The 14,873-nt window shown below is 45.5% G+C and overlaps 1 protein-coding gene across 1 annotated transcript; it reads left to right on the forward strand.

Moving 5' to 3' along the window:
* Nucleotides 1-396: 396 nt before the first annotated feature.
* LOC121434721 (mitochondrial-processing peptidase subunit beta) lies at nt 397-14,825 on the forward strand. Its single transcript, XM_041633634.1, has 13 exons — nt 397-535; nt 2,701-2,841; nt 4,410-4,496; nt 4,823-4,952; nt 6,390-6,588; nt 7,418-7,497; nt 10,065-10,177; nt 11,696-11,839; nt 13,024-13,184; nt 13,967-14,052; nt 14,138-14,226; nt 14,500-14,575; nt 14,655-14,825. The coding sequence occupies exons 1-13, from the start codon at nt 437-439 to the stop codon at nt 14,717-14,719; spliced, it is 1,470 nt and encodes a 489-aa protein (XP_041489568.1). The 5' UTR covers nt 397-436; the 3' UTR covers nt 14,720-14,825.
* The last annotated feature ends 48 nt before the right edge of the window (nt 14,826-14,873 follow it).

Here is a 14,873-nt window from a genome sequence, read left to right on the forward strand (position 1 = left end):
AAAGCCCAGATTGCCTAGGTAGAGTGCTAAGACACACTAAGCCCTTGGAGGCAAACAACACTACGTCTCGCTAACAGAATGGAAGAGTAGGTTTTGCAAATGTCCGCTTTCAGTAGCGACTTCGGCAGAGGTATTATTTCTGCGGAACGGAATAAGCAAGGCTGTAAACAATAGAACAGTCAGGAGGACCAACATGATCGCACCCTTCCCTCCCGTGTGCTTCTTTCCGATGACTTCCACCCGCCTCGGGGACACAGGTTACATTCATGTTGTCACGCGTGTGCCTTGCACAACTGACGGCCCCAGTCGGTGAGAACCGGAACGGGAGGCTGTAGTTCCCACGGCGGCCACACGGGGGCGCCAGCCAGTCAGCCTCCTGCTCTGGGGCCTGGAGTCACGACCCGGAAGTACCTCTCCAGTTCCCCCCGTAGCTGATATGGCGGCCGCCGCGGTCTCCCGGACGCTGCTCTCTGCCGCCCAGCGGCGGCTGTGGGGGTTCAGCCGAAGGCTCCCACATGGCGGCGCCTCTGCTCAGGTGAGCCTCGCTCCGCCGCGCCGGGGACGAAGCCGCTGCGCTCCGGGAACTCCGGGACCTCCGGGTCCCTCCACCCCTACCCAGGGCCGCGGGACGGGACGGGGCGGGGCTGCAAGAGGGGGCGGGGCCACAGGGCGGGGGCGGGGGCGGGGCCGCGGGCGGGGGCGGCTGCCCGGGTCTAGGAAGGAGTAGGGGCTGACCACTAAAGTGCTAGTGTTTGCAGACTGGGGGAGAGCAGTGAGGAATGCTGCCTCTTTTTTTCTGCTTAAGACAAGTTAATCCTCAGTTTATTTGAAAGTTTCATTGCTCCAAAGATATCTGGGAATGTGTGTGCGTGCGTGTGTTATTACCAATGTTGTATTCACCAATGTTGTATTCGAGCCCTTCTCACCCGAGAGAAGGAGACCAGGGCGAGCCCTTTATGAATTTGAAGTTTTTATTTGAGCCACACAGACCGGGCCTGGGGCATGCACTCTTTTTTTTATCACAAGTCTAAAGAGGTGGCCTGAGCAGGGTGAGCAGGGGTTTTATACAGGTAAAACACAAGTTTGGGACATCTCGTTGGTAGCCGTGATGTCTGTTAGCAAGCGTGACCGAAGATGAACTTTTTTTCTCTTGTTTATTTTTCTCTGTGTAGTCCTAGCTGACCTGGAACTCACTCTGTAGACCAGGCTGGCGCTGAACTCACAGAAGTCAGCCTGCCCCAAGTGCTGGGATTAAAGGCGTGTGCCACCAACTGGCCCAGGGTATGAACTTTTAATAATAATAGGGCACACGAGTGACTATGGTACTTCTGTTTGATCTGGCAGCAGAAAGCCTCGTGGTTACAGAAACAGTAGTTCAGGTTAACAAAAATTCCTTAAGTACCTGTCTTATCTGGGGTCTCCACAGCAACTCTTGTAAAGGAGAACATATTAGTTGGGGCTGGTTTACAGTTCAGAAACTTGGTGCATTATCGTCACTGAGGGAAGTATGGGGCTGTGCAGACAGATGTGGTACTGGAGGAGGAGCTACAGCTGGATTGGCAGGGAGCAGGAAGAGAGAGACTCCGGGCTTGCCTGAAGCATTGGAAACCTTCCTCTGCAAGACCACACCTCCTAATAGTTCCTCACCCCGGTGACCAAACTTTCAGATCTGTGAGTCTTTGGGGGCCATTCCTCTGCAAACCACTGCACTACCCTGCATGCCTGACGGTTAAGCTGACCTCAGGTTTTTGGGTCAGGATGTAGCAAATACGTTTTTCTTATTTCACTATGAAAAGAAAGAACTACTAGGTGGTGAGTCTACAGTGTGATAGGTGACAGTCTACGGTGTGATGGGTGACAGTCTATGGTGTGATGGGTGACAGTCTACGGTGTGATGGGTGACAGTCTACGGTGTGATGGGTGACAGTCTACGGTGTGATAGGTGACAGTCTACGGTGTGATGGGTGACAGTCTACGGTGTGATGGGTGACAGTCTACGGTGTGATAGGTGACAGTCTACGGTGTGATAGGTGACAGTCTACGGTGTGATGGGTGACAGTCTACGGTGTGATGGGTGACAGTCTACGGTCTGATGAGTGACAGTCTACGGTGTGATGGGTGACAGTCTACGGTGTGATGGGTGACAGTCTACGGTGTGATGGGTGACAGTCTACGCTGTGATGAGTGACAGTCTACGGTGTGATGGGTGACAGTCTACAGTGTGATGGGTGACAGTCTACAGTGTGATGGGTGACAGTCTACAGTGTGATGGGTGACAGTCTACGGTGTGATGGGTGACAGTCTACGCTGTGATAGGTGACAGTGTATCGGTATGATGGGTGACAGTCTACAGTGTGATAGATGACAGTCTACAGTGTGATGGGTGACAGTCTACGGTGTGATGGGTGACAGTCTGCAGTCTGATAGGTGACAGTCTAAGGTGTGATAGGTGACGGTCTACGGTGTGATGGGTGACAGTCTACCGTGTGATGGGTGACAGTCTACAGTCTGATAGGGTTCTACCCACATTTCCTTTGCAACCTTAGCTTCCTGTTACATTTTTGTGAAGTCATTTTTATATTTTTGTTTCCAGTCTAGGAGAGTGTTTTATGGAATGAGCTTGAGGTCTTTCTTTCTGATTGACATTGCATAACAGAGTAGTAAGTAGTGTTTGCTCCCTTTTCCTCCTGTGTCTGTTAGCCGTGGTGTTGTGGAGGGAGCCGACTAAGAAGCACACAGGCTGCTGCTCAGGTTGTTCTGAATGTTCCCGAGACACGTGTTACATGTTTGGAAAATGGACTCCGAGTCGCCTCTGAAAACTCTGGGCTCTCAACGTGTACAGTAAGCGACTGCAATAGCCTTTCACCTAAGGGCGCCTCGTTTGGGAGGGAGCAGACTCGCGGCAAGTTGATTGGCCTTGATTCTCTGGGAGTGTGAACCTCTCTCGCTTTGCTTTCCGTCTGTCTTTGTTGACAGAAGCGTGGTTGTGGGGCTCTCCCGCCCTCCTGTACACAGCACTGGGCCCCAGCCAGCTCCCACATCAAGACACAGACAATTAGTTTGGAATGATCCGCCTCGTTTAGGTGCATTTCTGGCCAGCTCCTAATTTAGCCTGTTTCTCTTTACCTACCTTTTCCCTTGGGGCTTATTTCCTTTCTTCTGTATCTCCGACCTTCACTGCTTTTCTGAGTCTGCCTGGCTTCTTGCCCCAGGCGTGTCCCCCTCTTCCCTCTTCTCATTCTTTTGTTCTTCTTCCTCAGCCCAGATTTCTCCTCTTTATTCTCTCTGCCTGCCCCTCCTCTACTTTCTCGACTAGCTAATGGCCATGGAGCTCTCTGTTAGACCAGTCAGGTGCCTTAGGGAAACAGATGGAATACATCCTTACAGAATTAAACAATCTTGTTTAACCAAAAAATTAGACTTTTCTCTGTGCAGCATAGATAAAAGCAGCACACCTTTTCACAGTTGAAGTACTAGTCTTCAGCATGAACAGATGTGATACATCTTTGTCTAGTTCAAATAAGATTCCACAGCGCAGTATTAAAACTCCTCTCATCCGTTTTACTGATATTTCAGAGACCTTAAATGGTTGTGTCTGAGGTTATAAAACTTACATGTGAACTTTTTTTTAAAAATATTTTTATGGTTTATTTAACTTTATTTTATGTGCATTGGTGTAAAGTGTCAGATCCCCTGGAACTGATCTTCAGACAGTTGTGAGCTGCCATGTGGGTGCTGGGAATTGAACCCGGGTCCTCTGGAAGAGCAGTCAGTGCTCTTAACCACTGAGCCATCTCTCCAGCCCCCCTTACATGTGAATTTGAACCTGACTTTCTGACAGTTCTGATGGTGTTTATACCACAGTTATTAATTGGATGTACTAATGAGCTATGTTAAGAATTTGAGTCTGATATTTGTTTGGTTTTTCCAGACAGGTTTCTTTGTGTATCCCAGGGCCAGGCTGGCCTTGAACTCAGTGATTCACCGTCTCTGCCTTCTGGGTGCTGGGATTAAAGCCGTGCTCCCCCACTGTGTGGCTGAGTCCCATATTTATAATAGCTACCAGTAGCCTGATGCTGAAAATTTCAAGTCCCAAGTCCTATGAATGAACTGTCAGTTCAGTGTGGTCCAAGAGAACTTAAGTGAAAACTTAAGGTTGGAAAACACTTGCCAGAAAAAGGACTGAAATTACCTTCTGTCTCCACAAACTGAATTTTACTGTATGATTTTTAATAACGTGTCTGTGTGGGGGACATGTGAGTTCAGGTGCCGACGGAGGTCAGAAGAGGAACTGCCTAAATTGGTGCTGGGAAGCGCAGTCGGGTCCTCAGAGCTATGAGTGTTACTAGCGGCTGCATCTTCTCGCCAGCTGCCAGGGATTTGCCTAATCGTTCTGTGGTTCCATTCAGGTTGGGCTGTGGATTGACGCTGGGAGCCGATATGAAAACGAGAAGAATAACGGAACAGCTCACTTCCTGGAGCACATGGCCTTCAAGGCAAGTTGTGAGGCTTTGCTGAAATAGTGTAAAAATACTGCACTGTAAGGACAAGATGATCTCAGTGGATGCCATGTTTCTATTTTTCCAGTATTTGTGAAATAATTACTGATAGTTGCTTTCTGACTTTGAAAGAAGGGTGCTCTTTTGGGATACAGGAATACACAAATGCCATCCTCAGTGGGTATTTTTTGAAACCTAGTACACTCTACAAACTTGACCTTGCCTGACTGGCGTTGGCTTTTGTTGTACACTTACTGTCTAAAGTGTTTAGATGAAGGATAGAAGGAAAATGTCATAATGGTGTTTTTTTCCTTTATTTCAAGGGCACTAAAAAGAGGTCCCAGTTAGACCTTGAACTTGAGATTGAAAATATGGGTGCTCATCTTAACGCCTACACCTCCAGAGAACAGACCGTGTACTATGCCAAAGCTTTCTCTAAAGATTTGCCAAGAGGTATTGTTACCTATACTGCGGAAAATGTAGTTTCCATGAGGGTTCAGACATAATTTAACACTGTGGTTTTTGTATGTCTATTATTTAAAAATAAATAAATAAATAAAAAACAGACCTAGAGGGTGTATGCTCTTAGGGAAGAATTAAAACCAAATTAAAATGAAATTATTAACTTTTGTGATTAAACAGTTGTAATCTGTTTTATTGCTCTAAAGTTTTAGTTACGGTAGGATTTCGTCAGTATCACTTGAGTGGTACTCTCTGCAGTGCTCTGTTTGTTGTTTGTGATTGACATCAAGCTCTCCACACTATTTTCTGAGCCAGGCCTTACTTAGAGCCTGGCTGGCCCAGGTTTGTCTAGACTGCCGGAGAGCAAGCGTTATGCTTCGTCCTGTCTCTGCGCTGGAAGAGAGGTGCTCCCGTCTGGTGGTGGAACTCAGGTCCAGATGCCTGGGTGGCAGCCAGGTCGCTGTGAGCATCTGCATCACCACCCAACTCATCTGGGTGTTAGTGATAATTATAAAAAAATTAACTAGTTTCATGGTAATTTCCACTATTTCATGACCATCTCAGTATGAACTTTCTCCAACCACCTGCTTTATCCTGTTCACATTTGAAGTTAATTGGCTCAGACAAGGCCTCAAAAAATGAACTGAAACAAGAGAGAAATTTATACTGGAACAAAGCAATGAAACTTAGGGTTGTAAGTTTATTTTACCCTTAATAAAATTTATATTGCTATAGCAACGAGGGTATCTTTTTTGGGGGATGTAATTTTTTTCCATAAAATTTGCTCCACCTCTGACTTCCTACCAAGCTAGGACATCAGCAGACAGAGTTCTGTAAGCGGCTCCTGAGGACATATTTTGGGTTATAGTGTTTTTTTTTTCCTTTCTTACATTGCAGCCTCATTGCTATGCAAATGTGGGTAGCAGTGTTTCTACCCGTGTATCTGCGCATGTACCTGTTCTCTCTCTTAACACATCATCTTCTGTTTCATACTCTTGTGTGTGTGGGGGGGGGGGGGGAGTGTTTTAATCAGGATTTCTCTGTGTAGTCCTGGCTGTCCTGGAACTCACTCTGTAGACCAGGCTGGCCTCCAACTCACGGAGATCCGCCCGCCTCTGCCTGCCTTATTGCTGGGATTAAAGGTGTGCACCACCACTGCCAGGCTAGTTCATACTTTTTATTTAGAACCATCTGTATTAGCAGCAAGATTTCTTAGGATGTCTGACCCAGAATTAATAAGAAGTGGTAACATTTAGGATTTTCCCAAGGTCTTCTATACCATAGAGTTTCTATTTTGCATTCATTTTAATGTGATAATTGGATTAAATGTTCTAATTAATAATATTGAATGATGGTTAGTGTCAAGGTTTCTGATGTTGGCTTAAGGGATTGTAATGTTTGTGTTTCTGGTGCTTTAATTTCATTTAGCTGTGGAAATTCTTGCTGACATAATTCAGAACAGCACGCTGGGGGAAGCAGAGATTGAGCGTGAACGTGGAGTGATCCTCAGAGAGATGCAGGAAGTTGAGACCAACTTGCAGGAAGTTGTGTTTGATTACCTTCACGCCACAGCTTATCAGAACACTGCGCTTGGGCGGACCATCCTGGGACCAACTGAAAATATCAAGTTCGTGTATTTCTCACTTGAAAATTTTGCACAAAAATTATGACATATACAAACTTTCTGTGTTTCAGAAAGTCGTGTTCACTCGGATAATCTAAACTTGTGACTGATTGTGCTGTAATGATACTCATAGAAAACTGGGAGCTAAACAAGAAATGTTGATTATGTCTCGATAGAAAAGGCAGCACTTTTTGCTACTTTCAGCACTTAGAAAGCCTTCGAGTTCTATTCATTTCAGATGTACTGTGTGAGGGGCTGTGCTTTGTACTTCCTGTAGGTGTGGTGGCCTATGACCAGGGAGATTGCTGAGTTCTGGGTCAGCCTGGCTATAGAATGAGTGTCATGGATCACTTTACTCTGGCTTTTGAGGGGCCCACCACCCAGCTCCAGATAAACCACATACGGAGGCTTCTCCTTAGTCATGGATGCCCAGCCTTAGCTTGGCTTGTTTCTAGCCAGCTTTTCTTCACTTAAATCATCCCGTCTACCTTTTATCTCTGGGCTTTTATCTTTCTCTGTCTCTATGTACCTTTCTTTCTTCTTTCTCTGTGTATATGGGTGGCTGGGTGGCTGCCCCTGGTGTCCTCCTCTCCTTGTTCTCTTGCTCCTCCTCCCGTTTATCCTCTCTACCTGACAGTCCACCCACCCTTGCTCCTGCTTTGCTGTTGGCTGTTCTCTTTATTAGACCAAGAGGTGTTTTAAAGACAGAGAATCACAGTTTCAGAGTTAAAAAAACACAGTGTAAACACACCTTAAGATAATATTTTCCAAGAACTGAGACCCTGTCTATAAAATGAAATGAAATAAAGTAATCTTACTCCTTTATTTACAGGTCTATAAACCGGAAGGACTTAGTGGATTACATAACCACGCACTACAAAGGACCAAGGATTGTGCTCGCTGCTGCTGGAGGTTGGTTGTTCCTCTGTCTGCGCTAGACAAGGTTGTTGGGTCCTCTTGGGGCGCATCCTGAAAGTGTTTAAGTGTGAGCACTGGACCAGACTCCCTGTTGTGTTTTTAGTAGGTTTCATTTACAGAAACCTTAACAACCCATTCAACACACAAGCGTGCCTAACAGTGTAAGTTTCTTAGAAGACAAAGGCAGATGAATGAACGCGCGGAAGCAGGTAACTTGGGAGACTGTTGTGTAATTATAGTCTTGAGATTTTAGTTGAGAAATAGCTTTCTCCTTGGCTGAACCTGGGATGGGTATAGCTATTCATGTGCTCAGTTACTCAGTAAAGCAACTGGTCCTATAAGGAAAGTACACTGGGAGCCGTGAGAATGTGTAATGTCAGTCAGAACATGTAGGTGCAGCAGATTTCCTGTGAGTTCTCACTTGATTTCTTGGCAGCCTGAATTTTAATTGACTTGCCCATTTTCTCTTTCAATATTAGAGTATATTAGTTTTGTGTGTTTTTTAGGAGTTACTACAAACTAAAACAAGTTGATGTAATGAACTTTGGAGTTGTTCTGTGTAGGTCCTGAAGTCCATTAAAGTTAATGGTATGGCCTAGATTGTTAGCATTTTGTCTTACTGAGCTACACATTTTTTGTTGTTTTGAAACAGACTTGCTATATATAGCCCAGGCTGGCCTTGCACTTAAAGCCATCCTCCTGCCTCAGTCACAGCTGAAGCCACAATTCCTGATGACTTACAAATGCCATAGTTTATAAGTGTTGGTGTTTTAGATGTCTCAGCTCCCATGTAGTCCTTAGTTACTAGGAAGTATAGCTGTATTGTACCAATACACAATTTCATCCCCACATCCTTCTAGATTGGGCTGTCAGAGAAGAGCGTGCTTCTGGCTTATTTAACCACGACAGTTACTGGTTCTGAAGGCAAAACAGTGACGGACAGGGGCGAGGGCTGTGTGATGGATTCTCTGCTCTCTGGCATCTTTGTCCCGCCATGATTCTGGGCTGATGGTCAAGGCGACTCCTCCATGGCAGTTCAAGAACTGTGCTGCCTCGCTGTCGTGCTTTTTACATCACAGCTTTTTGTTTTGGTTTGGCTTGGTTTTGTTTTTGAGACAGGGTTTCTCTGTGTAGCCCTGATTGTTTTGGAACTTGCTCAGTAGACCAGCTTGACCTCGAACTCAGAGATCCACCTGCCACTGCCTCCAGAGTGCTAGGATTAAAAGGCGTGAGCCACCACTGCTTGGTTACATCACAGATTTATTTGGGAACTATGGGTAAACTCTGCTTTTAGTTGGTTTTCATTTAGAGAAACCCTTTTTTAAAATTTGTTTTCATGTGTGTGTGTTGCTTGCCTGTGTGCATGTCCACCAGATGTAGTGCCTAGTGATGGCAGAGGTCAGGAGGAGGCGTAGGGTCGCCTGGGCCTGGAGATATAGATGCTTGGTAAGCCATCATGTAGGTACTGGGAGCCGAACCTGGGTCCTCTGTAAGAGCAGCAGTGACCATCTCTCCAGCCCTCATTTAAATAAATCTTTTTTGTTTGTTTGAGACAGGGTTTCTCTGTGAAACAGCTCTAGCTGTCTTGGAACTCACTCTGTAGACCAGGTTGGCCTCAAACTTAAAGAGATCTGCCTGCCTCTTCCTCTCAAGTGCTGGGATTAAAGCCCTGTGCCACCACTGCCCACCTTTAAATAAATCTTAATGGTAATACTTTTAAAGCCTTTGCACAAGCCTAGCATGTACTTAGAATTGAAGCATTCTGGAAACTGAGGCAAGAGGATTCAGAGACCAAGCCCAGGCTGGACTGCATGACCAGGCCTGTCTCAAATGCATAAACACATGTCTAGACTTTTGAGCTGGTACCTGTGTTCTGTGACTTTCCTGACTGACCTTGTGTGGGTCCCATGCCTGGATAATAAGGATCTAAGTGATTCCTCTGAGGTTTGGGTGTCAAGTCCTGAGCAGCACATGGGAAAATAGGCATGTTTTTGAAAGTTAGAATTGATTTTGGTTCTGGAGCCGAGAGCGAAGCACTTCTTTGTGTACAACTCTGAAGACTCAACCATGTTTCTCTTCCTCCCTACTTAAAAGGTAACTTATGAAATTGACTTTTGACTAGGGTGTACACTGGACGTTTATAATTTAACACGATTGTCTATAGAAACTGGGTTTTTTGAGGGTCAAATATTTTTTTTTTAAAGTGATGAATGACAATTTCTCACTCTCTTGAACTGGCTTGGTGTTCACTGTGCAGAGATTTGTACTCCTAGAAGTTATATGAAGCATATGAAGTTATAATGCCCAGAAAAGTTTTAGAGACCTATCAAAAAGTCTAGTAGAATTAAAACGAAGAAAGTCGAATGCATTTGTCTGTTGGTGAACACCAGCTGCTCAGGGAAAGCTTTGAGCCCAAGGCTCAGCGAATGCAAGTCCTCCATGTGTAAGATACATCACATGATCCACGCCATACTTCCTGTAAAGCATACTGCTGGCAGGTGGCTATCTTGAGTTGATTTTGTGGCTTTTGATACGTAAGAATATATTTTCCTTCAATTTAGGTGTTTGTCACGACGAGCTGCTTGAGTTGGCCAAGATTCACTTTGGTAACTCTTTGTGCACACACAGAGGTGAAGTGCCAGTTCTGCCTCCTTGTGAGTTCACCGGAAGCGAGGTAGGCAAGCTCTTCCTTAGGTCCAGCCTCTGCAAGTCTCCTACTTAAAAAGGAGCCTGAGGGGGCTGGAGAGATGGCTCAGAAGTTAAGAGCATTGTCTGCTCTTCCAAGGGTCCTGAGTTCAATTCCCAGCAACCACATGGTGGCTCACAACCATCTGTAATGAGATCTGGTGCCCTCTTCTGGCCTGCAGGCATACACACAGGCAGAATATTGTATACATAATAAATATATATATATATAAAAAAAAAGAGCCCGAGGACATGTCTCAGTGGTTTGCCGTGCTTGCTGCACTAGCAGAGGACACAGCCACCTGTGACTCCAGTTCCCGGGAAGCTGACACCCTCTTGACCTCTCTGGGCTCCCCCCCCCCCCCCCCACACACACACGGGATAGGGGATTAAAAATGTTAAAGTAGAGAGGAGTGTATAAAATCTGTGTTTCAGGCTGGAGAGTTGGCTCCAAGGGTAAATACAGGTGCTGGTCGCCAAGCTGGTCATCTTGGGACTCAGCATCCTGCCCATGCCCACACACACACACATCAAACAAGATGTAAACTTTTTCAGTGTGTGTATTTCTAGCAGGGAAATGTGTAAACTGAAACACAGGAAGGGAAAAGGATGGGCGCATTTGCGTACATTTCTTCCTGTTTCACGTGAGTGCCTTGCTTTTCTTTCCCGAGGAAGCAGGGTGTGAGAGCAGTGTTCACAGTTGCTCATTGTGGTTTTTCTCTTGCACAGTGCATGCTTACATGTGCTAGGGTATAAACACAATCTTATAGTAAAAAGACTGAATTTTGACCTTTGTACCGGGTGTGTTGGTTTCATTTCTGCCCCACAGGCACGGTTGGGATTGCGGAGGATCTGCTTATCAGCTGCAGCGCTGGGCATCAGGTCTAGTTGGCCACATTGTGATGTTCACAGCAGTGTGATGCTGGCAGCTACACAGAGCTGTACCATTTTACTGCTTACATGTGGGTTAAAAACATCACAGTAAACATAAAATATTAGCGGAATAAGGCAACTCCTGTTGATCAGGTGGTATTTCCAATGTGGTGTTCTGGTGAAATAAACTATTCTGTAACTCTAGGACTAGTGTTACTTAACTAGTTATCTGTAGAACCCAATAAATGGAGACTTATTAGTTATGAATGCTCACCCTTATGTTTGCTCCACTAGGTCTTACAACTTAACCTGTTTCTCTTCATCCCCATTTGCCTGGGGCTTTTCACCTTTCCTTCTGTGTCCTGCTGTCACTGCTTCCTCTCTGTGGTTGGCGGATGCCTGGCTGGACGGCCCTGGGCATCTCCCTCTTTCCCCCTTTTCTCTCCTCTCTTGAGTGTAGAGTCCTCCTCCTGCATATTCTCGCTGCTCACCAGCCCTGCCTGACCAAAAAAGGGCCTTGTGCAGACAGAGCAACACATCTTTACCTCGTTAAGGAAATGTAACGTCAACGTAACACAGCTTTACGTAGTTAAAGTACCGGTCCACGACAGTTACCTTGTTTGTTGTAACCCAGATCCGAGTGAGGGACGACAAGATGCCTTTGGCACACCTTGCAATAGCTGTTGAAGCGGTTGGCTGGGCACATCCAGACACAATCTGTCTCATGGTTGCAAACACACTGATTGGCAACTGGGATCGCTCTTTTGGAGGAGGAATGGTAAGTGGTTTTTGAAGTAACTTCATGATAAATGGAAGACTGTCATGTTTTTTTAAAACATGAATTCCTTGTAAGGCTCTTCCCATTTTTGAAATGGCAAAAATAGGTTACTTGTACCATGATTCTTGACTCTTGGATTGTACCTAAGCGAGGAAAAAAAACACCTTGTCATACTGTTTGTTGGTGGGACGGTTGACAAAATAAGGGCAGAAGAATCCGTTTTTACTGTTCTAATAGTAGCAGTAGGTACTGTGGTCAGTGTTAATGTTCTGACCTTCTGGGCACTCTGTCTTCATTGGTACACATTGACGACCCCAGAGGCAAGGAAATCCACAGCTAACTCTGAACTTCTGGGAATGTATAAGGCTTGACTTGTGGTGCAGTGGTGCCTTGCCTCACCCGCCCGAGCCCTCGGCTCATCCACCGACAAAGGAAGGAGTATGTCTGAAGAAAGCAGACAGAAGGCATGGGCCTCTTTGTACTACTTTTACAACTTTTCTAAAATGTTTACATTTCAAAATCCAGTAAATTTGTCCGAAAGATCCAAAGTACATTTCCTGTGACTATCTTAGCTTTCGGTACAGCATCACCTCAGGGTGCATAATCAGAGCCTTCCGTGTCCTGGGAACAGCACTATAGGCTATAAATGGGTGCACCTACTAAACCAGTTGCAAGAACTCATTGCTTTGCCGGGCAGTGGTGGCGCATGCCTTTAATCCAAGCACTCGGGAGGCAGAGGCAGGTGGATCTCTGGGAGTTCGAGGCCAGCCTGGTCTACAAGAGCTAATTCCGGGATGGGCACCAAAGCTACAGAGAAACCCTGTCTCAAAAACCAAAAAAAACAAAAAAAAACAAAAACTCATTGCTTTTATATTCTCTGTTGAGGCAGGTAAGTGTAATTCTTCCTTGGATTGTAAAGTTACTATTGAGGTGTTGCTGGGTAGAACTGGGAGCCTAAGCAGAACTTGGTACGTCTTTAATCCCAGTACTCAGGAGGAAAACACAGGTCAATCTCTAACCTGGTCTACATAGTGTGTTCTAAGCCAGCCAGGGCTATGTGATGACCGTGTCCACAACGGCTAACCATGTAGGGTTGGCACTCACTGACAGCCAGAGCTCACTGTGTGTGTGGACTTGGATCCATGTGTCCAGTGTACAAACCAAGCTTGATTTTTTTTTCCCAGAATTTATCCAGCAAGCTGGCCCAGCTGGCTTGTCACGGCAGTCTGTGCCACAGCTTCCAGTCCTTCAACACGTCCTACACAGACACCGGACTGTGGGGACTCTACATGGTCTGTGAACAAGCGACGGTGGCTGACATGCTGAACGCTGTGCAGAAGGAATGGTGAGGGGACGACGTGAAACCTGGAGTTTATTATCGTAGGCTGTGTCCTAACGGCGGTAACTCCAGCTTCAAAGGACAGATATTTCTTTTAAACCTCATGTGAAGCTAATTATACTCTAAAATATTTATAAGTCAACCGGACGTTCAGAAAATACCTCTAAAAGCACGAGGAGTGGAGACATAGGGCAGTGGTAGAGCACGTGACTTCCTTAGCACACCTAGAACCCTGGTCTGAACCCCTGGAATTTCCCAATGGAAAAAGGAAAGGCAGGTTAGACAGGCGAATGTGATCTTAGCATAAGAAAGCAGTGGTTCTCACACTTCCTCATGGTGTGACCCTTTAGGACAGTTCCTCCTGGTCTGCTGGCCCCAACCATAAAATGACTTCATAACTGTAATGTAAATATCTGATAGACAGTCTATAGGTTGAACACTACTGACCAAAAGGATTAGTCAGTAGGCCAAGGCAGAAAAACCCAGTGCTTCCTAGAAATTTCTTTCATTATTACGAGTCTTAAGTCTCTAAATTTAGCTAACTGGGATATTCTTGCTTCTTGATTTAAATACTGGGCTATTAGACTCAGCTGACTGTCTTGAGAAGCTAAGAGGTGACCACTGATCCTCCCCTCTCTGAGCTCACATGGCGACTCCATAAAAATAATTCGTACTTTACCTTTAGTTTTAGGATTAGTAATTTCAGGTTTTTACTGAATTGAAATATAATCATCTGTATGTTGTGTTATAGTATAGTTACATTTAGTAACATTCCGACTGTGTTCTAGGACGCGACTCTGTACCAGTGTGACCGAGGGTGAAGTAGCACGAGCAAAGAACCTCCTGAAAACAAACATGCTGCTGCAGCTTGACGGTGAGCCTTGAGGGCGGGTGGGAGGTGCATGGGCTGTCCTCATGGCCCACGTCTCTCTGGATACTTAGATTCCCTTCTCTAACAGGCTCGACTCCAATTTGTGAAGACATCGGCAGGCAGATGCTATGCTATAACAGGAGAATTCCCATCCCCGAGCTTGAAGCAAGAATTGATGTAAGTAATCCTTAGGTTCCCTAACTCATGGTTTGGTTTAGAAAGGTCACGCATGGGGCTGGAGAGATGGCTCAGAGGTTAAGAGAACTGACTGCTGTTTCGGAGGTCCTGAGTTCAATTCCCAACAACCACATGATGGCTCACATCCATCTGTAATGAGATCTGGTGCCCAGAGCACTATATACATAATAAAAAAAGAAAGAAAGGAAGAAAGGTCATGCATGTAGAATCCATCTTCACTACAGAAAGTCCTGATGATATCGTCCGTTTTAGGCTGTGAATGCAGAGATGGTTCGAGAAGTCTGTACCAAGTACATTTATGACAAAAGTCCAGCCATTGCTGCCCTCGGTAAGTCTGGCTCTCCCCTTGTGTACACAGTTGCTAAGGACTTGGGTTCTGTTCTCACTGTCTTCTTTTGAATCCGTAGGTCCTATTGAGCGGTTACCAGATTTTAAGCAGATTTGTAGTAACATGCGCTGGATTCGTGATTAATTTTTGTGATCAAATATTCTGCGCACATATATATTTATAAAACTAGAGATCTTGAGATTTATCGAGCTGCCAGTCTCCAAATGGAAAAATAAAAACGTATGTGGACTTTTGCTTTGCTCTGTTATGCATGCACTTTCAGAGGCTGAGGCTACAG

The sequence above is a fragment of the Microtus oregoni genome, unplaced genomic scaffold, assembly GCF_018167655.1.
Source record: "Microtus oregoni isolate MIOR12 unplaced genomic scaffold, Mior012 000044F_ref0000062, whole genome shotgun sequence".
Lineage (NCBI taxonomy): Eukaryota > Metazoa > Chordata > Mammalia > Rodentia > Cricetidae > Microtus > Microtus oregoni.

Coding starts and splice junctions, on each gene's coding strand:
- LOC121434721 (XM_041633634.1), top strand. CDS start 437: ATGGCGGCCGCCGCGGTCTCCCGGACGCTGCTCTCTGCCGCCCAGCGG. Junction 14,227..14,499: donor AGCTTGAAGCAAGAATTGAT/GTAAGTAATCCT, acceptor CGTCCGTTTTAG/GCTGTGAATGCAGAGATGGT. Junction 14,576..14,654: donor TCCAGCCATTGCTGCCCTCG/GTAAGTCTGGCT, acceptor TTGAATCCGTAG/GTCCTATTGAGCGGTTACCA.